At 47.0% G+C, this 26176-nt stretch overlaps 1 protein-coding gene across 1 annotated transcript in view; it reads left to right on the forward strand.

The window, feature by feature from the left end:
* SLC25A18 (solute carrier family 25 member 18) overlaps positions 1-26176 on the forward strand; it is a 239063-nt gene that overhangs the window by 162119 nt on the left and 50768 nt on the right. Inside the window, exons 5-8 of the mRNA XM_086952896.1 lie at positions 6273-6363; positions 11657-11775; positions 13259-13448; positions 14059-14213. Of these exons, the coding sequence (XP_086809022.1) occupies positions 6273-6363; positions 11657-11775; positions 13259-13448; positions 14059-14213 (555 nt within the window). The remainder of the gene's footprint in view (positions 1-6272; positions 6364-11656; positions 11776-13258; positions 13449-14058; positions 14214-26176) is intronic.

The following is a 26176-nucleotide window of genomic DNA, read 5'->3' on the forward strand; positions in this document are numbered from 1 at the left end:
GGGCCGCCTGCAGCCGGTCCCCTGCGCCTCCCACTGCCTCCTGTTCCCTGCAGAGTAAGTCCGCTTCCACCCTGCGCAAGTCCGCCTCCAACTTCCTCTGTATGCTCCCCTGAGTGCTCATGCAGTGTCCCCTTACCACCACCTTGAATGCGTCCCACTCTACTCTCGGGGAGGACGCTGTGTCTGAGTTGTCAGTAAAGTATTGTGCTACGCAGGCCTGCAGGGAGTCTCTGAAGGGGCCGTCTAGCAGTAGGGCAGGTTGTAGTCGCCATGTGGGGATTGGTGGGTGCGGGCGTTCCCAAGCCATGTGTAAGGTGTGGGGGTTGTGGTCCGAGTGTGTCCGGCCCAGGTATTGGGAGTCAGTGATATGTGGCAACATTTCCGTTGATACCATGTACCTGTCAAGGCGAACGTGTAACGTATGTGCCCCCGAGAAATAAGAGTTCCCCCCCAGCATCAGGATTGTGCGCACGCCATGCATCTTTCAGGTCCCACTGTGCCGCCCACTGTGTGAGTGCCCTCGTGGCCCCCTGGGATGTTGCCTCTGGCCTTGGCGGGACCGAGCGGTCCATCACTGGGTCTAGTACCGTGTTGTAGTCGCCTCCCAGTATCCATGGGACGCCGTGCCAGGGCGCCAATTTCTCTGATATGCGCGCCAGGAAGGTGCCCTGGTCCGTGTTTGGAGCGTAAACGGACGCCAGGACCACTGGTTGCCCGTCCATGCGACCCTTTACTAGGACATACCTCCCCTCCGTGTCTATGTGAACTTCTGACATTACGAAAGGAGTTCCCGGCTTTACCCACAACAGCGCCCCGCGGGCATATGAGGAGTATCCAGTGGCATACAGTTGTCCCCTCCATCTTCGCCTCAGCGCTGTCACCTCCGCCCCACACAGATGTGTTTCCTGCAGTAGCGCGACCTGCACATTTTGCCTTTTCAAGTAGGAGTATATTTGGTACCTGCGCGCGGGTGTGTGCATACCTCTAATGTTCCATGTACATATTTTTATGGCAGACATTTCGGCAATACACAGTCCTCCCCTACATTCCCATCAGCAGCGGCTCCGCCAAAGGCTCTAGCAGTGATTCTCCCAGCTCTCCCGTTTCCACCCCCCGCAGTGCACTCAGCAAAGTTCAGGAAGACATTAGGGCAGGGAAAAACAATGAGTAACAACAACCAACAGCGGGCTATCCCCACTAAAATGCCAAAAGGGCAGTGGCGGAACGGGCCACCGTCCATACTCTCAAGTGAGAGGAACATTCTTACTCGTCTGAGGGGCAATGTGTGCTAAGCACAAGTTCGGCAAGAAGGATATATAGTCAGTCAGGGGAAGCGGGTCACTTCCCTGAGCCACTCGATACAGGGTGCTAGTGGCCACCGACCACGCTCCAACGCTCCGAGCAACCCATCCTGTGTGTGGCCTCGCTTGCGTGAGTGTCTGCAGGTGAGGGGGAGAGTGTCCCATGGTGTGGGCTGTGCGCCCCCATCAGGAGGAGCCCCTTCTCGCCCTGGCTCGCACGTGGAGACGGCCAGGTTCGGGTGTGCGTTGAAAGACCACCCCGCCATTGCCCACCCTGTTTACCACCAGTGTCACAAGGGCATTACTCACTGTTCCAGGTGTCCACTGTTCGGTCAGCTGGCAGGGGGGGGAGGGAGATGGCCCCAGCAGTGGCGGGCGCCAGCCGCGCACCATCGTCCAGTCGACCACTGCCGGCTCCCCCTCGTTGCGGCAAGGCCAATGCAAGCATCGCCTATAGAATCAGTGGATCAAGTCAGAGGTTTGTGGCGTGACTATGGGCAGTTCCACTGAGATCTGTGAGTTTGGGATCCCATATATGGCCTCGTCGTCGTCGCTTGGTACCGGTTGTTGGCCGTCCTCCGGGGCTGACTCTTGGGAGGGCGAGCTACTTATTTGAGAAACCTTCCGTAGTGCGTCTCGTTGTTCTTGGAGCATCTGGTCTAGTGGGGGAGAGTGGCGCGCCCCCTCCTCCGCGTGTTGGGACTGCTGGGTTCTGTGTCTGCGGCGGCGTCGCGGTCCTCGTGGCCTGGTCCTCGTCTCGCCCCGCGAGAGTGCTTGGGTGCCGTGTCCGTGCCCTCGTCTAGCCACTCACTGGCTTCCACTGGTGTGCTGAAGAAGTAGGTGTTGTCTCCCGCCACTACTCCCAGCTTGGCGGGGAATAGTAGGGAGTACTTGAAGCCCGCTGTGCGCAGTCTCCTCTTCACTTCCATGAAGTCGTGCCTCTGGCGTTGTACCTGGATGGTATAATCAGGGAAGAACATGATCAACGCGTTGTCTATGCGTACCTCGCCCAGTCGCCGTGCCTCCCGCAGCACAGTGTCTCTGTCTCTATAGTTCAGTATCCTGAAGAGCAGCGGTCTCGGGTTGGCGCCGGTGGTATAGGGCCTCGTCGGCACCCGGTGAGCGCGTTCCACAACGAACTGTGGTGACAGCGAGCCTTCGGGCAACAGTGTCCGTAGCCAGTCTTCCACATGTTGGGCCGGGCGGGTCCCCTCCCATTTTTCAGGAACCCCCACAAGTCTGATGTTGTTGCGTCTCGCCCTCCCTTCCGCGTCCTCGGCCCTGTCTTCCAGGAACTCCACTCTGTTCAGGAGGTCCTGCATTTGCCGGTCTGTCTGGGTGACCTTGGGCTCGATCTCCTTCACTGCGCCTTCCAGGGTCTTGGTCCGGTCGGATAGTTTCCTGTGGTCGTCGCGCAGGAGGGTCAGGTCCACAGCGACCCCATCTATTTTGGACTCCAGGGAGGTTCTAGTTTGCTGGAGGGACTGTTCCATTCGCTCCATCGCTGCTAGCACGCTGTCAAGCCTCGCGGCCAGTTGTTCGGCGGCCATATTGTGTAGCGGTTTGCCCGTCTTCCCCTTCGGCGGGGCCCCACCAGTCCCGGTGCGGGTCCGCACTCCCCCGGACATGTGCGGGTGGCGTCTGTCCGGCAGGGTCGTCTCCGGTGCTGCTCCAGTGACGATGTCCCCGGATGTGTTGCACTCCTGGGTGGGGGAACTCAGCGGGTGCCAGCTATTCCCTCAGTTAAGGCCGTCGTTGTTGCCCCCAGGGGGGGTGAGGGGGGGGTCCGCCAGGGGGTACCTCGCCCTATCGCCCCATGGCTGCGCCTTACCGGTCCGAACGCTGCAGTGGCCGAGGAGGCGTGTGTGATACGTGTGCCCGTGTGGTCTGGGCAGGTTGGTCTGGGCCAGATCCTCTCTTCACTCGAGCCCCACTATCTCTCTGGCAGCCTTCACCACCGGGGGGGGGGGGGGTCCGCAGGTGCGCCCCTCTGTGCGTCTTCAGTGCAGGGGGGGGATGGCCGTTCTGTCCCCCTATTGTTGCGCAGCTCCCTGGTCAGGGTTTCAGGCCCTCGGCGTCTGGCTCAGGGGCTGTTGCCTCCTGCCGGCCCCTCGGTGTCTGTTACGGCGTGGTGGGCTCCCCGGGTGGCGCCGGTTGCTGTGTGGTCCCTAGGGGGGGGGGCTGTCTGCCGTTGGGGCAACCGCTGTCCCCCGCGTCCCCCCCGGGTCGATCTCAGCCTCGCTGTGCCTCACCTTGGTCCGGGGCAGTGCGTGCGTGGGGGCCGTGGCGCAAGCGGGGGGCGCCAGCTCTCCCCGTCGTCCGGGCTCGTCCTTGGCGTTTCACAGCTGATCGGGGTGTCTTCCGGACCACCGGTGGGTCCACCTGGCAAGGCAGTGGGCAGCTCGTGAGGCCCGGGCAGCTCGGTGAGGGCGGGCCGTCGGGCCTGTTCTCTGGGCCCAAGCCGCGGTCTCTCCTGGATTGTCCGCCGGCCAGGGGGCGCCCGGTCCCGCAAGAGAGCTGTGGGAGAGGTCGGGGTCAGCCCCGTCGGAGCTCGGGAGCGAAAAGTTGTCAGATGTGCCGTGGCGGGTTCCGGGGGGGTCCGACCGAGGTTTCGGGCGGCCACGGTGTAAATTGCCGGATAATTGGCTCAGGGAAGGGGAGCCGGTAGCGGAGCTCTACCCAAGAGCGTCCGTCGCCATTGCGTGCTTAGCCACGCCCCCGTGTGAGCGACTTCTCATACAGGCGTTATCTACGCTCTCCAGGTAGAAACTGCAGAAACAATAGCGGTGAAGGCTAGCCTTGTAGCAGTTGGATTTATAGTTCATGCAACAGCTGGCATTTTACATTCACTTATTCTTTGTGTTATTGGGTAGTGTGGCATTTTATTTCATTAACAAAAGGGTTGAAAAATGGATTTATGCCTCCGATCGTGATACCACATAGGTTTGCCAAGTCTCAGGTCCCACACAGTCCTCCCGGTCACTTGCCCTTTTTTAATGTGTACATAAACCCACTCGTGTACATCTTAAAGTCTGAAAGGTACGAAGTTGGCTCAAATAAAAAAAATCCAAACACTGATTATCTTGCTAGGGAAAGAAAAGGTGGTAAAACCTCTTCAATGCAATTTAGATGCAGGCTTTAGAACTTAAATGGAAGAAAGAAAACAATCCATATGGAAAAGTGCAAGGAAAAGTTCAATGTTAATTAATTATATATATTTTAAATGTAGATTAATATAACATTTTACAACATTATTAACAACTTAAATGTAAATACCATTATTTTTAATGTATTACATTAAAATAATTAAGAATAATTATTCTTCTGAGGTTTAATGTAAAAAAAATATTGTCTAAGGTAAGCAAATATTTTGTATTATGGTTTTAAAATTATTAAAAGTGGTATATAGCATTAATTAGGATGAATACATTATTTTCTAATATTAATGGTGCATTCATTTTTAGTTTACAAATGTTAAAATATTTAATTATAAATGAATAATTGTTTTATTTATATACTTTTTAACATTAATATGTAATTATATGTTTAAATAATCTAATTTATTATAGCAATAGTTCCTTTGGAGTTATGGTTTATGACTGTACATCTTGTATTTGCAGTGGGATGGTATTGGATGGGTTATATGTCCATAAACCCCTTCATAATCCTCCCTAATCCCCTCCTTACACCTTCCTTAGCCCCTCACCTTTAGAGTTCAGCATTTCCCGTCTTCCTGCCACTCCCCTCTGTCCCTCAATTCCTACTAAAAAGTATACTTGAGTGCAGAGATCTCTGCGCAGAAAAGATAGGACAAACAGTGGCGTAGAATTCCTCACATAGGTTTGTAAATAGCACTTTGTAGTACGCTAGCAATACAGTTGCAGTACTAGTAAACATACTACAAAATGCAGTTTGTAAAAGCCCCCTTTGCTTTCAAGAATTACAAGATACAGTCCAGGACTCAGCTGTTAAATTGCAAACCTATGCACCATGTGTGAACCTATGATAGAGACAAGCTGCAGAATGGTTGCTACAGGTAAGTAAGGTTTTCAGTCTTCCACATCCCCTACTCAATTATCGTTTATCCATCATGAAATGTGAGCTGTTGCTGTTGGAGCAGTTATTTTCTTGTAACAAGTACTCCGACCATACCGTATGACTGTTTCCTTTTATTAGGAAGAAATGAGTGTCAAGTGGTGCAACATGTTACAATTCTGACTGTTCATCAGGATATAAAGATGTGACCATGTCAGAGAAGGAAGAGGAGCACTTTTAGCCTCCTACTCAGATAGTCTATTTTTGCATGCTTTGTGATGAAAAAGATGTACAAATTCCCCAAAACAGGTGTTTTCCTTCTGGTTATTTGGCCCGGCTCAGGAAAGAAATGCATACAGTTCTGATTTTTGTCTCTTTTAGTTTCCATTATGTGAAAGGCATAAAAGATTAGAACATCCCATTGTTCGCATGATTTAAACTCCATGCACAGAAATCATATATTGGAGAACCCACCCACTCACTCTTCACGTATAAGCTTAAAATCACACCTAAAACTACGGGATACATCTTTTCCATTTGTTAGATTATTTTAGTGGCCCACAAAGAAGGGACAGATAACCTTTTTAACAAACAATTCAGTCAGTCAGTAAATCTTCCTTTAAAAAATATGATTCGTATATTCTGAAAATACAATGGAAATTAATTGCCTTTTTACACTGATTGAAATTAAATATTTATTTTTCAACAAAACTGGTGTATTCTGATGATGCAAGCTGATGAAGAGTGATTTAGTCTGTAGGTTCTATAGTGCTAAACTATTCTTACGAGATTCTGCACAGGATACAATCATTGTGCGTTGTTCAGGGTTAGGTTTTTAACAGTAAAGGAATATTTTGTGGCTGTGCAGATTGTGTTTTCGGAGCATTGCCTGTTATGATGCAGGCAGTGATTTGTTCTGACCATTTTGTACCACAGGAGCTGCAGTGAACCTGACGCTGGTCACCCCAGAGAAGGCCATCAAGCTTGCAGCCAACGACTTCTTCCGACAGTTGCTCTCCAGAGATGGGTATGGACCACAAGGAACACTTAAGATTACACTAAATCTTACTGGCCTCTGAGTGAATCTGGAGCTCTAGGCTGTCACTTCTCATCCTCTTCTCTCTCTGTATGAAGCTCCATGGCGTCACCTCTCATATCTCTCTGCCTGTGTAGCTCCGTGGTATCACTTCTCACCAGTGTTTGTGACCACCTCTGCAGCTATATCGCGGGCACCAGCCACGTGTGTCTGTCTCTACCTGTATCACTCCCTGTGTGCATCTGTTTGTGTCCGTAGCTCCAGGATGTCACATGTCTCCTAGCCTTGTGTCTTTTCCTGAATCTTCATGGGAGCTCAGCTCCTTGCTGTCTCCTATCTCTTGGCCCGTTGTCTGCAGCTCCAAGGTGTCACCATTCACCTGCATCTGTATCTGACACACTTCAGATGTGCATCTGACAGTCTCTGTATCTGCAGTGTGTCACCTCTCAATTGCCTGTTTGTTTCTACATTTCAAGGATGTCACCTCTCATACTGCTTTAGTGCCTGTCTCTGCTGCTCCAGTCTCGTCTCGCATACTGTTTTAGTATCTGTCCGTACAGGTCCACGGTGTCTCCTCGCCCTTCCCCTGGCTATCTTTGCAGCTTATAGGTATCAATCACGTGGTGCATCTGCTTGCAAATCCAGGGTGTCATCTGTAACCTGTCTATGTATCTTTCTCTTCATCTGAAGGGTGTTGCTCTGTCTCTTTTCATTTCCAGGGTATCCTCTGCAGCTGGCTCTGATGTTCTAGGGCATTATCTCTATTTCCCCTGTCTTTCTCTGCAGCACCAAGGTATTACTACGCACGTGCCTCTCTGCCTGTCTCTGCCGCTTTAAAGGGGCACATTCTTGCCTGCCTCTTGACCCTGTGGGTCTTGGATGCCGCTTTGCTACCACTTCTCAATTTCTGTATTTCACTCCTCACTTGTTCATCTTTGCTCTAACACTGCCTCTCACCTGCCACTCTACTTGTCTCTAACCATCTACAGGTTCAGCATGCTGCTGCTCACTTGTCTGTTTGCTTGTGTCTCAATCTTCATCTGTCATGATACTAACTCTCATCTGTCTGTTTCTTGCCAGAGCTCTATGGTACTGCCGCTGTCTTCCAAGCCTCCCTGCCTCTGTAGCTCCTGAGCACTACCTTTCGCCTACTTTCATATGTTTCTTATCTCTAGTAAATCTGTTTCCTTCCACTATCTGCCTTTCATAACATTCCACAGCTCCAGTGCAATGCTGATCACCTAACATTGTCTGCTGGCTCCTCCCTTTTATTTGCTTTTTCCGTGTGGTTGATCTATGATGTAATTGAGAGTGAATGTATCCATAATCCAATGGACTTTATTTTACTGTAGCATGTTGGATGACGCCATCAATGTTTTGTTACAATAACTAGTCCTGTTGAATTTAGATTTGTGATGCCAGTAAACCAGAATTAAATTGTTTTGGATTTAGTCTGAAAGTATTGGCTGATAAACTTATAGTTTTAGAAGGTGTACCTTCAAAGAGTCAACATCTTTGAAGGTGGTCATCTCCCCATGCAGACATGAGTATCTTATCACCCTATCGGTTGCTCTCCTTGTATCTCGATGGCTCTGTGGTGTGGTTGTGCAACTCTCTCTGCCCTGGAGTTTTTAACTTTTCTGCTATTGAAAAACTTGGGCTTGAGCTGATCTATTGTCGTCAGAGGAAATAGATGCCACAGACAAAACTACTTTTTTGTTTGAGCCTAGATACATATTTTCTCAGGTCAGAAAGAGCATCTGCCCTATTAGGCATAGACAAAGCTTGATGGAACATTTAGCAAATATTGCTTTGCCATGTCAGATGTTATCATTCAAGTCCAATTATGTGAGGTTAAATATCCGTGCAGCAGTGTAAAAAAGCGAGCACAGCAGCAATGCTATTTGACTACACAAGTAAAGAAACAGCTACTTTAGGACCTACTGATCAATCCACCCTGCTCGGTTTCCAGATGGCTTTTCCTTTTCTACTGCTGTTACTCCCTCACATCCGTCTCATTAGAATTCAGCTTGTGTATTATTCCTTCGTCAGTACTGCTTGGCGGTGGTGCTATCAATTTATTATTATAAGTTGTATCCTAAGGTGGCCAAGCACATTCCTCTTGGAAGTTAAATAAATATAAACAGGCTCGTTATTTTCGCCTACAAGATGTGGCCCATAGCAGTTGATTATTTGAAAGAGACGATGCTCATTGAATGAATGGATGACTCGTTCATTACCCAGATACTTGCCGTAGACACTAAATCAGCATCAGCAATGCCACTGCAAAATGGATCACAGAGTCCCGAAGTCCAGCATTTATTGAGTAGGTAATGAATATCCTCAAAATAATGAATATTGTGTAGTTCATGTTCGGAATAAATAAGAATAAAATGACAGCAGCTGCTGCCAATGATTATTGCACAGTAATATAAATAGATTTAGATATCAGCCCCTGACATTGAACAAAATATGATAAATTGTTAGCCACAGGGTACTGTGTCTTTTAACAATAAGCTTAAAGCTTAGCAGCATAAGCATAGCCTCATAACTGCCTATGCACAGCCCAATAAATGTGTGCTTTTACACAGTTGTATTGCATTTGACAAGAGCTGGGCAACAGCAAAGAACATCATTTAGCGTTTCTTTGTTAGAATGGAAAATTCAGCTGCTCTCTACACGTTGTGGATATTTCCAGGATACGTTTCACGCCCCAAAGAAAAGAAACCAAGTCTTATATGCATGTTATTAAATTTACGCGTAGATGATATTGCACAAGAAAAATAGGGATGTGTGTTTTTCCTGAACACAAATTGGATACTAGTCCAGTGTGCTTCTTCCTTAAAAATTGACTCGTGACATATGAAAACCAACTGTTTTGCTATTATTTTTTAGAAACATCTATGAATTAAGTTGATTCCCATGTGTCTTATTACTGGAATATACCGGGGTCACCTAGGTAGAGACCTTTGTAAATGGAGGCACTTTGTCTCACTTGTGAACTTTCGCCAAATCAAGCTCTTTAGAGACTTATGCTCTGTATTTCTGAAGTAATGCTAGGTGCAAACAGCACTGGTGCTTAAAGCGGAGGACTGATGATTTAAGCAAAATACTACCTTTGGTTGCCCCTGAGAAGCTTAAACAAAGTTCTAAAAAGGTTACACTGCTCTAAATCGGGCCATTCAATATTTTGCCGGAGAATTTTTGTGGCCATTAGTTAATGTTAGTAAGAACTCAGAATTAATAACCTTCAGGAGGGGAATGAAAGATGGTCCAGAAAATTCTCTCAAGAGTCTGCCCACCTGATGGAATTTGCCTTTAGCTTGAGGCTAGTTAATTGTTGATGATGACCACCCATTGTGTGAAAATAGGTCCCAGTTATTTATAGATAGTTCTCGCAATGGGGTGACCATTGAAAGATGAGTGAGGTTTTTGACGTTAGTCCCCAAAATAATTTTTTTTAATCAATGTTGTTTATCAGTCTTTATAATTCACAGCTCGAGAAAAGAGCAGATAACTGTAGTTGCAGACCAATACCGGTTCTGTCCAGCAGGACCAGTACAGCTGCATATTGCAAATAAGGTTATTTCGCCCTCTCACTTCAGAGGACATGAGCTAGAAGAGCTAATAAAATACCCCAGATCTATCACATAGAGGTTTATTAGCGAGGATGGTGAGACGCACCCCTGCTTTAAACCTCTGACAGTAAATACGAGGAGAAAGTATTATTGAGAGGGCTATTATGTTATCGCAGTTCTGCTGTTTGCTCTAAAACCTGTCTGAAAAAAAGGAAATACATTTTATTCCAACTGCCCAGGTGTTCTATTCGTCCAAAAGCATTTTGGCATAATACTTTGCATTAACATCAAGAAAGGCTATAGGATGCTTTGATCTGCTAAAGGCCCTTTCCTGAAAAGCGGAAAAAGCACTGAGCCCCTCCATGACTCTGGAATGGTGTCCTTTTGAAGGCAACTTTTAAAGAGTGGAAACAAATATTCACTCTTCAAGTCTGGTTAAATACATCCAGTGGAAGGCTGTTGGAGCAGACACACCAGCTAATTTGGATCCTTTTATCATCCTAATTATTGGGCTTCAACTAATGATGTAAGATTAGTCAAAGACAATCCCCCGGGGATTCCTACGAAAGGTGATGGGGTAAAGATCATATAAAAAAGACAATATGACAGAATTATTGCATATTGAGTTGCTTTTTTGTTGTTGGTATTACGTCCAATTACGAAATTCCAGCATTTCTTGTGCTCTTTAAAGTTACAGACTTCATGTATTGTCAGCCATTGTGCTTGGTCATACAAATTTTTGTGGTAGCCAGATTGCGTGCTTATACATTTTCCTCAGGCGATTGAACTTATTTACGTTAGCATTATCGTCTTATTTCTTATGAGCTTATCTGTATCTGAGATCCACAGACATCATTGTAACTGTCCACCCAAAAAAGAAAAGACCCATCCCAAGCAGATCCATTGACATCACAGTAAATGGACCTTTGTGCCCACTCAGAGCAGACAAGACCTATCCAAGAAAATCCGCAGCTCAAGCAGATACCAGTGGCTAAATGGTTCAGCAGTTCGGGATCATGGCCTTTCCCAGGCTCCAAAAGGGACGATGCATTAGGAAAACATATTTAAGCTATCCAGCCTTTACTTGGACACAGTTGGTAGGGAGGGTAAAGGTGCGATGGACAATAATCAGCCGCCATGTAGTGGATAGCAGGACGGAAGTTTAAGATCATGTGACTTGTGCGTGAGAAGCCTATTGGGCCACTGCAACCTCAGTGATGCTATCAGTTAGTGGGTAGGGCGTCTATGCAACGAAATCTGCTGTACCTACAACGTCCACACATTAAAAAAACAATCACAATAGCAGATTCAGATCTAAAGTAAATTGCCCTTAACATATAAATGTGATTGTTGGTGGGATAGGTAAGGCTTTCACCCACATTACTCATGAATCCATAAGACTATTTAAAGTGGTCAATAACGCATGATGTGTCTCACAAAAGAGATCCCACTCTAGCAGAGTTTCCCTTTGGTGCAAACAGATACCACAGCTGACAAGCAGGTCCGGTAGCAGGACAGATGCTACATCTTTCTACAGCTCCCTCACTTTGGTTGTATTGCAAATCAGTTACCACAGTGTCTAGAGGCGGAAGATAATTCTCTAGAAGACCCTATATGAAAAGAGGTATTATTTATGTAAAAGATGTATCTATCAGCAAATAAATATTTAAAAACGTGATGTTTGTGTTGTTGACCACCTCTCACAGGAAAGAGTTGACGTTGTTGAAGGAGATGTTGGCCGGCTGCGGAGCAGGGACCTGTCAGGTGGTGGTTACATCGCCCATGGAGATGCTGAAAATCCAGCTCCAGGATGCTGGACGGTTAGGTAAGGCCTGGAAAGGAGATTGGGGGGAGAGAAGCAGAGGGGTTGGGCTGGACTGGCTCTAAGTAGAGCAAATAGTTGTTTAATTATTCTCATTTTAGGTAGCAGTAATTCGGGAGTGGGACAACACCAACCAATATGTCCAATCTGTTTGACATCGAAATACCTAACAACTCATCTGTAAGCTTTTAGTATTCTAATCTCTTTTCAAAGTTAGGCTTTTAAATTTTTCTATGGCTGAATGCTAGTATTAAAATAGATTTTAGTAACAATTAATAGCACAACAGTGGGAGGTTCTGTTGGCATTTAAACACACCAAGACATCAGGAAAACTTTATGCATATGCTGCAACTGTTTCGCTTCAACAGCATACACAAATGTATATCTACATCTGATGACTGCTCATTGCTTCACAGGAGAATTACTTTGCCCGAAATTTCATATTCCCCAGTTGACAACTGCTCAGTCTGCATTCGTGAATTATCTTCCAGGCGTGCATCTAAGAAAGGATAGGAGACAAGTTGTTTTAAATGTTTCAAATCACCTTTATTTAGAATTATACATCCAGCGTGATGGGACAGTCATTTTCATGCATCTAACTCTGACATTGGACTCTGCAGTATTTGAAGTAAATTAAAAACAATGAAAATTTACACTGTCATCTTCCTTTTGTTCGCAATAATAGCCGGGTTTGCCCCGTAAGGATCGGGTGCTATGGGAGCAAACTAGAAAAAAAGGAGGATACGTGCCTGAACGACCACAAGTCAGCAGTACTCTGACAAGTGATGTAGACACTCACTCGATATATTAGGGGCTACTTATTTATTCATATTTGCATTTTTTTAAATAGACCGCAAATACAGTGCTGGTCTCTATAAATATTACTTTCAGCTACTAGCAAATATTAAAAAATATCAACACATCATAGTAAGCATGTAACCAGTGAAACAATGAAGGACCAACCTCACCCTTCTTTCTTCCAGCACAGTCCTCTATTTGAGCTTCTCGTAAGGATTTTCCCACATGTCTGACATTCTGCAGCTGATAATAGTTGCTTACAGCAGGATACTCAGCTCGCAGTGTGATTGTAATCCCCATCCTAAGGTCACCCTTCTTCCATTAGTTCTCCAAGAGTTCCTGTCAGCATTCTGTTTGATTGCAAACAGGTACCTACTGCAGTGTACTCCGCCGTATCCTTGTAGTTGGCCTCCTAAGCTAAGAGTGAGGAGGCAAGTAGATGGATAGACAGCAATTAAGATGTCTACCTCTTCTAGGTCGCTTCCCAGTGGTGATCCCAGATGTTAGTTCCAGGCTTACCCATTAGTTAAACTCAATCTTTTTAGAGCTATCATCTGAAAATGTACATCACCCTGTTGTGACAAAACACACACTTCCCCCAACAAGTTTATAGTATACTAGTTTGCACCTAACTGTGATGGACTGTGTGTTGTGATAATTAGAATCCTCTTTCTTTCTGTTTTCGCAGCTGTCCAGCAGAAGGTGGTGCCAGCTGAAGGTGCTGCAGCTTCCTCCATGCATCCTCCTCAGAGCAGAGCCTTTACTGTTGGACCGACGTCTGTGCCTAAACGTCCCTCAGCACTTCTCATTACCCGGGAACTAATGCGTACACAAGGCATTGCAGGGGTGTACAAGGGACTCGGCGCAACACTGCTTAGGTAAGAACCTTAGTACCTCAACAGATCCCAGTTGTATCTGAAAAAAGTCTTCTTGAGGTAATCTCTTTGTGCTGAATTAAATCTTCAGTTGTCCAAATATCCCTTCCTCCTCTTCCCCCATTACTGCTTAGACTCAGGTAAAGGGACCTTTTCTTTTCTTTCTTTAAAAAACTTGACTGAAGTAGGGTAACTAAAAATTGAGAGGCTGTAAAGTTGGCCCTCTGGTACACTGCCATTAGTGCTGTCTGCTGGCCATGCTGAAAGCTGTGAGTGCAAAAGCAGTTATTAACTAGTGCACCTAACCACTGAGGCACATATGCTCCAAACCGTAACATACCATTCATAATAAGGGGTGCTGAACTTCCATTTGATGGGCATACTTTCTAGATATATAAGATTTGAATGCATAGTATGTTGTTGTGTGCGTCTATGTGTGTGTGTATGTGTGTCCCTGATATAGTTTGTCTATTCTCTTTCAGAATTAAAGTGTAAACGCAGCCATTTTGTTTGCGGGAAAGTAGAAAAATCAAGCTTTTTCCAAACCCACCTCCCCGTTGACTTGACATGCTAATATTGAACCCCTCTCTCTCTTCCTTTCTGCCCTCCTCAGAGATGTGCCCTTTTCAGTCATCTATTTTCCACTGTTCGCCAACCTCAATAAGCTGGGGCAGAAGAGTCCTGGGGAGAAGGCGCCCTTTCTTCACTCATTTGTGTCAGGGTGCCTTGCGGGGTCAATAGCTGCTGTGGCGGTGACCCCCCTGGATGGTAAGTGTTATTTGTAGTGTGAAAGGTTCATGTTGTCATTTTGTGATGGTGCCCCTCTACATTGCCCACAACAGTAAATTGTGTATGTGGAGTTATGCTGATCTGTGGTATTGTGGTGAGAAGTTATCTCTTTCTTGTGAGTTATGTTTATTTCTACGTTTACATCCCCATATTGTGTTAAGGTCACCATTCCACTCAGGATAGTGGATTGTGCGTGGTGTAGAGCAGGCAAATTTGTATAGCAATATGTGGACGGATGCCATAGTAGTAGTATGTGTTGGCTGCTGTAGCACGGTAATGCATGCTTCGTAGTTTCTCTGACACTCTGGATTGTTCTGTGATTGTCGCTGTTGGGAGCAGTTAGTTATATGATTGGTGTGGTTATTTGAAGGGGAACTTTCAATACTACCAACTCGGGATAGGTGGTGTGCAGTGCTGTAGTTAGAAATGCAATTTTTCCCTGACCATGTTCTTGCCTACCCGCAGTAGACTCATGTTGTCACTAAAGTGAGATCCGTTGTCAGTTTCAGATTAATGTCTTAAATGAGGGGTGGGTGGTGTCTGGTGAGATGAGTATGTGCCTTTACGTTGCCACAGTTTGTAGAGAGGATCCCTCTCGACTGGTGAGTTTAGATAGACATTAGGGGGGCGTGCTGCTGCTGTGTGAGTGGGTGATTCCTCTGTCTTAGCCATTGGGTGTTGCCTGGTGCGGGGTGGTTGAGCCAGGGATGTGCAGAGGTAAAGCAATGTGCATGTTGTAGAGGATATTGTTATGGTTAATACCTAAATATGACAATCACCCTTTTTCATAATAATTGATGTATGGCTTTGTATTTGGATACTGGGTGTTTTATTTTGTATTGTGGTATGCAAGATACCCCCTCGAGTTCAGTTGTACGTAGGTTTGATGACGGACCTTCTGAGCAGTGGGTGCTGCTGGCTGTAGTGTAGTCATTCCTGTATTAGCGTAGTACTAAAAATGCTCTCTGAATAGTGAATGTTGCTCATAAATACAACTTTTGCTATTTATGTAGATGAATCACTATTCAAGTTAATGGACGGTGATAGCAGACACGCAGGCAAGCGAGTGCAGATTTCCTTGCAGCATATAGTGGTGGTGCTCAATTGTTTCAGAGTTTGTTGAAAATGATGTGATAAAATTGCTTTCGCAAAGTTATTCAAATATGATAACTGGTCTCCTGCTTTCTTGCACAATTCTTCCCATAACATTGGTGCAATGGAAATTCAGAGTAATGGAAAACAATATGTGGCACCCATCCTTTAGGTAGGTGAACAATTTACCCATCCAGTAGATAGTGGAATAATGCACAGCATGTTAATCTAGAAGACCTTCACGCTGCAAAAAAGAATCTATAGCAGGAGAGCTGAATCATTAGAATTGATGGGGCCAGGAATAGGTTTTCTATGCAGTGCTGGTATGCCAGCATATCCTGTCACCGGGAGGGTGGACAAAAGCATAGAAATTAATCACATTTTACTCTTCGGTGATTAAATGAGCTAAATTGGATGCCCAGGGCCTAGGGTAGAGACAGACAGTAATATTCACAATGTGTAAGATATCAATATTTGACACCATACACTATGAATGTGCAACCTGCTGAGGGGCAGAAATCATTCAGAGAGACCACTGCTTGTACACGTGCAATGCCATTCACAATGTTTCAATGCAGTCACATTTTCAATCAGAATACTTGAATGAAGATATTCTGTCCTACACCGGCCTCCATCTTAGCTTTAGCTACGTTTCCTAATGAATCGCAAACTCATCCCAGCCTCATTCATAATAATGAGATGGATGTTTTTGACTTTTTGTAAAAAGGCCTTTTGTGTTGTCAGGGATTAGAGAACCCCTTGCAGCGAAGAACAGTGCAAAACAATACTCCGTGACCAGGCTCTTGGTACATCAGGCTCCAGGTTTTCAGGCACTTTTTTCATGTATGCATTATTGGTGTTGACGGATAGTTTTGCACTATTCCAACTTTAATCATAGGCTTAAAGCTTCAGCTTTCTCAACATTTTGCAGGTTCGTTTTTGCCATAGGGTGAACGCAGAGCAGTGTATTACTATCACTCCTATATGATCTTAAGACTACAGGTGAATTGCAGCAGTGTCAGAGTTATTTTATTCACACCTTTCTTTGCCATCAAGTATCCTTTCTTATGCCCTTCCTCTGTCCTACTGAGGCAAAGCAATTTCCTGAAATGAATCAGATCCTTTCAGACTTAGTGCTTGTATTCAGAAGTCCGATTTTGTACCATAGACATATTCTAGATTCCCATATGTAGGAAGCTGGCTCTGTATGTACTATTATACTATACCAAAGTAAGTTATAGTGTGCCCAGAGTCCAGTGGATCCCCAAAAGCTTACAGAGGTAAAAGGAGATAATACCCTACTCTATATTTGAGGAAGTGTGGGCGAGCAGTAAGGCTTTATCTGGTAGTGTTAAGCATTTATTTTACACACTCGGGCAAGGAATGATGTCACACAGTCAAAGACTGAACTCAGACCAATTGTTTGTATTAAAAATAGATCTTGAGTTATATTCTATTTTCGAACCAAGTAGGACTCGGTACAGGTAAATAGATTTGTACTTTTCAGACAGATTGATCAACAAGTAAGCTGGATGAAAAGGACTTTTGTTACAGGTTTGTAAAATATCTCAAAACAGTGATTATTTGTAATTTCTTTGTGATTACTTTTCAGATTACTTTTAGAATACTTTTTGGATTTCTTTTTCTACTCAGTGTGATATGCCTAGATAGCATGACGTAAATAATTAATTTACTCTCTTAATTTCTATGCAGGTAAGTACTTAATCAATAATAACTCAATCAGAATGAAAAAAGACAGAGTCCGTGGTGTTAGAGTTTCTAAGGGTTTTATTCCTCATAAAGGAATCAGGATATCATGTTCTGACCACCACAGGGGTGTCAGAAGGGATAGAGCGCTCTCGTTTATTGACAATACATAGCTTATATACTTGATTTATACCATAAGAATCAATGTAAGAGGCGTAACAGCTGAGAGAAGACGGGGCCTTCCATGGAAGCATGGCAACAGAGGCTATGAATTACTTGCATTAAGACAGGTCGGTCCTTTGGCTCTGCAGCTGGAGAGGATGTTTACAGGATCTAGTAGGCAGGAATGTATTCTCGGGGAGCGGAACAGATAACTCGAAGGTTATAGTCAGTCTTGGCAGAAAGCAGGCTGAGCTGAGCGCGAGGGGCCGCGCTGAAAGTAGGACAGAGTTCACGGGTACAGAGGTAGCCTGGGCAGAGTCAGGAGCCACAAAAGAGGTTCAGATGGCAGGAATTCAGGGCCTACTCTTGCTAGAGCAGGAATACATGAAAAGTGTACTACAAAGAGACGGTGGCATAGCATACTTAGGAACGGACTACATAATCCATTCATGGTGGATCTGAAAGAGGGCAAGTTAACGTTGGACGCAAATGTATTTGCGTCTTCATAGCTGGCACAGGAGGGAAGTTACATGCACTTTAAGCTAGTACATGGAGTCGGTGGGGTACGCGCTAGGGAACACAACATGACCAAAATTTAATTTTCCTCAAGCACACTGGGACATTTCCTAGATAAAAGATAGGTAAAACACTTTTGCAATAAAACACAGTTTCTTATGTTTCCATACAAACACCCTCAACACTTGGAACTTTTTCAGAGGAAAACAGTCAGTGCAATCCTATGGAGAAAAATTAGGTTATCGGTTTGCAGGTAAGTAAACGGTATTGAAGGTTGAGTTTCTGGGGTTAGAACAGAGATTTCCCCCGGGTCAAGGATGCACTCAAAAAGCACCCTCAGTGCTACTAGGGTGGCCGGGTGCAGATTGCTGAGGCCCAATTTTAGACTAAGGGGCCGACAGTTGATGGCTGCTCTCGGGCAAGCCACAAGGTTGAGGGAACAAAGGTCCTAGGATTAAGCTCAGGGCAAATGGGGGACCAAGTTAGCGCACAAGGTGCACCCACAGCAGCACAGGCGCGGCCGGGTTCAGGGTGCTGGATCAGCGTCAGGTGCCCTGTTGGTTTCAATGGAAGATCCCTGGTCGGAACAAGCACTGCAGGTTCGGGCAAGGAGGCTTCTTGGAGGTGACCACCCGTTGAAGAGGTAAGTTGGGATGCTGGGGGTTGCCTGGACACTGTTGGTTGGGCCACCCAAGGCCATGGGGTGCCGCGTGCCGGGGTGTCTTTAGGCGTCTGGTTTCATTACCAGCTCCTGGCATGGTCGGTGTTGTCAGGAGGCTTGAGGTAGGTCAGGGGTCACCAGGGCCCAGGTCAGGATCGCTGGCTTGACCTCATCGTGGTGTTGGCACACTCGAACTCAGGCCGTGGGCATCGGGTTCAGAGTGGTGCGGACTCGCTGACTCGGCCGGAGCCTAGAGTTCGGTTCTTGAGCAAGTCTGGTGCTCACAGGAGACAAAGTTTTTGTAGGGAATGCAGGGCAGGTTCTCCGGGTTCTTGGGGGCTCTGGCTGCAGGACACGCCGGGATTCCGCTGGAGCAGGTCTAGGTCGCGACTGGCCAGTAGGGCTGGGGCCAAGGTAGTTGGTGTCCTCCAATTCTTCCTTCCGCACGGCTCTACGGTCCTTCTTCTTTCTTGTCCGAGGAGACAAGGTTCGGGGTTGCCCCTAAATACTAAATTCAGGGGCGTTTTAGGTAGGTACAGGAAGGGACCAATAGGTCCCTGGCTTATGCCATCCTCCAGGGGGGAGGATGGCATAAGCATGACAATGGTGTCGAATTTCCCATGTATGCTCGCTAACTACTGACCATTATGCAGTGGTGAATGTTAGCACATTTTGTGAAACTTAATGATGTGTTGGTTCTAATTTTTTGAATAGCCCAAATTAACAAAGTATGACTATTTTGATAATATTTGGTCTAAGTATCAAGTATTGAGAGATTCAACTGGGATATTTCTCTGTAGATTATCAATCCGGTACCTCTGTGCGTCAGCAGGTGGCATCGATTGGCTCCGTGTGGTTTCGTCCGTGCCGGAAGTGGCATTCACTGTGCCTATAAAGGCACCACCCCAACACGCTCGTTTCTTTGCTTTCCTCATCAGTCAGCTTAGATCGGGAGAGAGCTCCCTTTTAGTCTATTTTTGACTAACTTTTGTCAGCTTTTTGTTGTCTTTTTGAGGTTTTCCTCCTGGTGTAGAAAGGATGTCTTCTCGGAAGTCCCCCTTCAAGCCTTGCTGCACCTGTCACCACTCTATGTCGGTGAAGGACCTGCATCTTATATGCCTTTGGTGCTTTGAGAGCCACCACGAGCCGAAGGCCTGCTCCAATTGCCGCACTATGAACCTGAAGACATTGATGGAGCGATCCCTCAAGCTCCTGGCAGCTCTACGTGCGACGCTGCGTCAATCCAGATCCCAGTCGAGGGGAAGGTCCTGGGATCGTTCCTGGAGTCCGAGATCCATTGAGTAAGTCCTGCAAGAAAAAGTCGTTGTCAAAGTGGTCTTCGACTTCTTCTCCTTCATCAGCTAGTCCTGGGCCTGCAGTTGAGCCAGTACCTGGGCCATCTCTGTGCCTTATTGAGTTTCCGAAGAGACCCCTGCCCAATCAAGAGAATTTTATGAGGCAATGCACCTCATATTTGGGCGCCCGCTCCCTCTAGGGTGCCTTTGGACCTGAGGGTTTGGTTGGGGCGCCTACTGAATCCACGCTGGTTGCTCCGGCGCCAGTCAGGACCCTTGGACCCACAGATTGACCAGGACCTGTGCCAGTCATGTTATTTCGGCCTTCCCCCGATGTCGATCCCGACTCATCCCCTAACACCATCTCTGGTGCCAACTGGAGCCATGTCTTCCTAGTCTGAGGCCTAGTCTTAGGACAGGGGTAGGAGTTGGAGGGGTCACGGGTCCCTGTCGAATACTAGCATTATGACCCTTACATGGACTGATGTGAGGATTTGGTGGATGCCAGCGTACTAGATACCTCTCCAGATACTGAAATGCTTTCTCCCCCTACTGTGCCTATGAAGGTGGGAGTGTCATTTTCAATGGTGGAGAGCGGCAGAAGTCTTGGACCTAAGCTTGCCTACAGTGGCAGTCAAGACTGATGTCTTGACAGAAGTGCTTCAACCTGGAGTGTCCCCTTCTGAACCCCTTCTCCTTTTTAATGAAGCTCTTACTGACGTCCTCTTGGGACTTGATCCAAGCACAACACAGAGGCTCCTGTGAACAGGACTATTGCGCGCTGCCACCGTCCCAGGGGACCATACCTTTTTTTTAAAAACAAACTTCTTATTGAGTTTTTATACTTGACAGATCAGACATGGCTCGTTTAAAATACAGATGACAAATAAATATGCGAAATAGCAGTTTTTGTGTCTATTAATACTAAATGATCTAGATTCCTAAGACCTCAAATAATTACAAAAGGAAATTGTCGGATTTTCGATTAGATGTGGAGACCCGGGTGTAAGAAAACTTGTGATCATCTATTTATCCATACAATACAAAATTAACACATCAAACTGAAAATTGAAACCTTCCCCCGGTTCCTGGCCCAGTTTTATATACCTATACATATGATGTATTGATATTCACTTAAGTAAAACAAAGAGATATAAAAACAGCACATTTATACATCCCTAGACAACAAAAGGCATGGAGAAGTACAATATTATACCGATTCGGTCCGGTTGACTAATGGGGATGTTGGAGATATGGGTGAAGAGGGCCTATTCGGAGGAGTTGAACGAGTGAGAATATCTATGGCTTTAAATGTTTCTAGCATTTGGTCCCATTCCATAGAGATAGGAATCTTACGCAGGCCTCGAAATTCTTCTTGCCTAAAATTGCACTCTCTGCAGTACCCCACCAGACCATTTCGGTATGCCAAGAAAGTGGTGTGGGGGAGAGGCAGACTTCCACCTCATTGTGATTGTACTGAACCTTCTGTCGCTTGGGACGTTATGTAGACCCAGCAGACAACTGTCTGCCGCTGACTAAACATTTGTACCTGTGACCTCCTGCACCCTATAGCTAATCATGTGCCAGTATACTTGTAGTCACAGACACTCCCATAGCATATGCAGTAAATCCGCGTCCTCCCCCTGGCATCCAGGACAGGAAAGCTGTGCGTTTGGGTTTAAACGATTAAGGCAGTGCGGTGAAAGATAAGCTCTATGTAGTATCATGTATGGGATATATTTAAATTTAGCATTACTGGAAACTTTCTTGGGAAATTTTAAAATAGAAGCCCACCTGCGCCATCTCAATTTCTTCCTCAAGAAAAAGTTCAAAATACTCACACAGGTCTTGTTTGCTCTGCACCTGGGAGACTGAATAGTAGCATTAGACTGGCAGGACACATATTTCCACATTCCGATGTTGCCTGCCCCCAAAATTTACCTGCTGTTCACCGTGGGCCACAACCACTCTTTCTGTTCACTGTGTTTCCTTTTGGCCTCACCAGCGCCCCTCGGTGTTCACTAAGGTGATGGCGGTGGTTGCAGCTCATCTGCAGCAATCAGGGATGCCAATCTTTCCCACATCTCAACTGGCTGTTGAAGGAGAGCTTGCCCCCGGGTGTCGTGTCCCACCTCCAGACTACGGAAGACCTCCTACATTCGCTGGGGTTCACTATCAACATGCCAAAGTCACACTTTACTCCCTCTCAGATGCTCCCTTTCATCTGAGCTGTTCTTGATACAGTGGAGTTTTGGGCCTATACTCCCGAATGGCGAGTCCAGAAAATTCAGTCTATGATACAGATGTTTCAGCCTCTTTTCTAGATTTTGGTGAGACTGACTCTGAGGCTGCTGGGACTCATGGCCTTCTGCATCCTGCTTGTGACACATGCCTGCTGGTATATATGGCTCTTCAGTGGGACCTGAAGTTCCATTGGACACAGCATCAGGGAAATCTCTCTGAAATTGTCCAGATCTCGTAGAGAATTGCACAAGATCTGCAGTTGTGGTTAACAAACTGTGATTAGGTCAGTGGCAGACCCATCTCCCTTCCCCAACAAAGTTTGACAGTAGTGACAGATGCGTCACTTCTGGGAAATGGTGGCCATCTGGGAGAGGTGGAGATCAGAGGCTGTGGTCTCTGGCGGAATCCTGACTCCACATCAACCTTCTGGAGCTCCAGGCAATTTGGCTTGTATTAAAAGCTTTCCTATCCTCCATCAAGGTAAGGCTAGTGCAGGTGTTAACGGACAACCACCATTTGGTACTGCAACAAACAGAGTGGGTGGAGTCCTGGACCTTAGCTGGAAAGTCAGGGCATTTCCCTGTTGGTTTAACTCTTGGTGGACTCTATATGCCATGGTGGAAAAACGTAGCTGCAGATGCCTAGTGGATCATGTATGGTTTCTCCATCCAGAGGGTGTGCAAGGTCTCTTTCAGCAGTGGGGAGAGCCTTGGTTAGATATGTTTGCTACCGCTGAGAACGCACAATGTCAGCAGTTCTGTGTGCTGCAGTTCCCAAGGCAGCTCTCGCTCGGAGACGCTTTTCATCTTGAGTAGAGCTCACGTCACCTGTACGCATTTCCACCCATACCACTCCTGCACAGAGTTCTCAAGAAGATCGGGAACAACTGGGCCCAAGTCATTCTTGTGGCTCCAGACTGGGCTTTGATATCCCGAGCTGTTGAGCTTGACCATCGGTCCTCCAATCAGGCTGCCCCTTCGGGAGGATCTTCTGTCGCAGTAGCCGGGAGGGTTTTCCAGGCGAACTAGTCAACACTCCGCCTTCTCGCTTGGAAATTTAGCAGCGCATTTGACAGCCTACGACCTTCCACCCGAAGTCTGTGATGTTATTCTTTCAGCCAGGTTTTCCTCCAACAAAACTGTATACGCCTGCCGTTGGGGCAAGTTTGAAAAACAGTTTGACCCCCTTTCTGCTCCCCTTTCTTAGGTTCTTTTCTTTATTCTTTCCCTTGCCTAGTATGGCCTTCTCTGGGTCCCTTAAACGGTTATCTTTCTACTATCTCAACCTTTCTGTGGTTGTCTGACCAGCCACCCCTCTTCAAATTTCCTATTGTACATAGGCTCTTGATAGGTTTGCTACATATGTTTTCTCCTTCTCCCTTTAACCTGCCTCAGTGGGACCTTAATCTCTTCCTGACACTCTTTTTTTTTATTTATTTTTTATTTTTGGTAAACCTTTATTTATGTAAAGCAGTTACAATCACAGGCATAAAACCATCATAGTCGGCCAGTAATTTAGAGGCGGTCAAAGCAAAACAATCAAGCCATAAGAATAGCAACAGTCCGCCTCCCAAATGCCCCGTTGTAGCTCAGGATAATGTCGGTACCAAATTGGTACCAGGATTAAAGAGGTTTCTTTTAGAGTTTTAAGAAAAACAGGATCTGTTGCCGCACAATCAAATAATACAAAAGCAAGGGGTTAGCAAAGGTCAGGATATTCACGTTCAGGACTACTGCAGGCAGGACGGTGGCGCCAGTGCACAATTATCAGGATAAACAATAAGCTATACATTCCGCCCCCCAATACAGCATGTGCCCGCCGTAACGCAAAACTTTATAGAGACATCCACCCTTGTAATTCGCATCACCAGAACGTACGGAGAGTAGCCCGTTACTCGGTTCCCAACAGAAGCGAAAACGAAGAAAAGTGAAGAGAAAGCTGAAGGAAACAGAGGAGAAAAAAGAGGCCCTAGAAACAGAAAAAGGAAAAACAGTATTACCCCCCCCTAACCCCCCACCCTGCACCCCTGCCTCCGGCTACGGCCTCCCCCTTAGCAGCGTGCCTGTCGCCCAATGTGAACCCGAAATATAGGAGAGAAGGGAAGTAAAGAAAAGAAAGATGTAGTGGGGGGTCCCCAGTTCAGGCCCCCGGCCCCCCGCATAGCATACAGTTATAACAGCGCTGTTGCAGAATATTCAGGACACCCACCGAAACAGAGCAGCAATCGCCACGCCAGATCACCCAATCACCCAACCTCGATGATAACCCTCCCTCTTAGCAGCCCAAGAAAACGATCGTCCCACTGCAGCCCCGACCCACCCGGCCAAAACCGAAGCTGTGTCCCAATCCACACATTTCGTAGCCCTGCAATCAAAGTGCCAAAAGTACAATAAGAACGGATGTCCAGAGAAAGGCAGGTGATCTTGCAGTACACTAGGACACAACACATTCTAAAAGCCGTTCGCCGCCCACAACAGCCTCCCGATCAGCTATACAAAGTCCAGTTCAGTACAAGTAGTCAGTCAACGTAGTTTGAGCAGCATGACGACGTCAGCCACCTGTAAGAGGGCAACAGAAGAGTCACCCCATGCCGCACATCCAATGAAATCCCCGACAACTCCATGTGCCCATAAATCAGGCGCCATTCCGAAGAATCCCTCTGTAGCGATCAAGGAGGCCTCACGCACCAAATTACACTTGCCAGCGACATATAGGGATGTGCAAAAACACCCATCCGGGCCTTACCAAGGATTGGAGAGGGAGTCACTGAACCAGAGTCACTTGGAAAAATGCCAGCCACATGTGCACTCGTATTTCCACAAGTGCCGGGGTCTGATTTCCATACAAACTCAAATCCACACATTGTGCTGCCATATCACTGGGGGGGGCATCCGATCCCCATGCTCCTCTCGAGATGCGCATCGCCATCAGCACGGTTGGAAGCGGCTCCGCGGGGACGACGCCACCAATCGGGGCCCACGGCATAGGTGCCGCCGGAGCCCTCACCCAAGCCGCCATCTTGTTTGCAGACGATGTAATAGCCGTCTCAACTATCCAACCGGTGTTCCCATGCATTATGCTCAGTGCATCCAAGCGATGCCAAATCACTACACATCAGCCGGCTCCGAGCCCCCAAAACACGGGACACTGTCTGCCGCAAGCGGTTCGCGTCAAGCTCCAGCAAGGAGACAGAGAGCGATGCAGCAATCCTCCATTTAGCAAGGCAGCATTCAGGGGAGGAGGGAGGGTCCATCCAGCACGGGGGGACGGCACTCAGCAGCGAGAGCCAGGGTTCCTCTCGGGACAGGGTAGAACGCCCCGGCGGGTGACCAGCGCTATTCAGGTCCTCCTGACCGATGTTGTTCCACTCGCGGCGGCAGCAACCTCACGCGAGGCCCCGGCTCCGGGACCCGCGCAGGCCACGCCGACCGGGAAGGCATATCTCCGCCCTCCGAACTCGGAGAACCTCCGGAGTCACTCCTGGCGGGTCAGGTCCCATTCCGACGTTCGAAAATACGTCGGCAGCGCCGCCTCAACAGCCGAGTCCAGCAGCAGGGGGAGAAGGTCGACGGAGCCGGGAGCTCGGGCGACCATCTTGGCCGCCGGCCTGGCTCCGCCCCCCTCTTCCTGACACTCTTGATATGAACTCCCTTTGAGCCCTTGCGCAACAGTGCTCTCAGGCTCCTTACCATCAAGATGGTCTTCCTGGTGGCAATAACATCTGCCCAGAGCGTCCGTGAGCTTCGGACTTTGTCATCCAAGCCTCCAGACCTGAGCATCTACCTAGATGAGCTGCTTCTCCGAACTAGAGCTACCTTTCTGCCGAACTTCACCACTCCCTTTCATTTAGGCCAGTCCATCACCCTACCTACTTTTTACGTTGCGTCACATCCCTCTAAGGAAGAGGAGCTACTTCACTGACTGGACCCAAAAAGATCATTGTTGTCCTACCTTGATTACACAAAAAAGTTCTGGGTGGAAAACCAATTCTTCATGAGGTATGAGCACAGAAGGCAAAGGCTGTGCAGAAACCGATGTTCTGCATTTCCATCTGCTACGCATTGGCATGCTCTTCCACCAAAGCCAAGGCTGGAACCACTGTATTAGCACTCAGAGTCCCAGTCTTGGACATCTGCCAGGCAGTACGGTGGGCTTCCTTGCACACACATTCATACAACACTACTGCCTGGACAGTTGGGTCTGTTGAGATGAGCACTTTGCCTGTTCGGTCCTGCAGGACCGTTTGGTGTGAAATTGTTTTGCTC

Source organism: Lissotriton vulgaris, chromosome 1_2 (genome assembly GCF_964263255.1).
Source record: "Lissotriton vulgaris chromosome 1_2, aLisVul1.2, whole genome shotgun sequence".
Lineage (NCBI taxonomy): Eukaryota > Metazoa > Chordata > Amphibia > Caudata > Salamandridae > Lissotriton > Lissotriton vulgaris.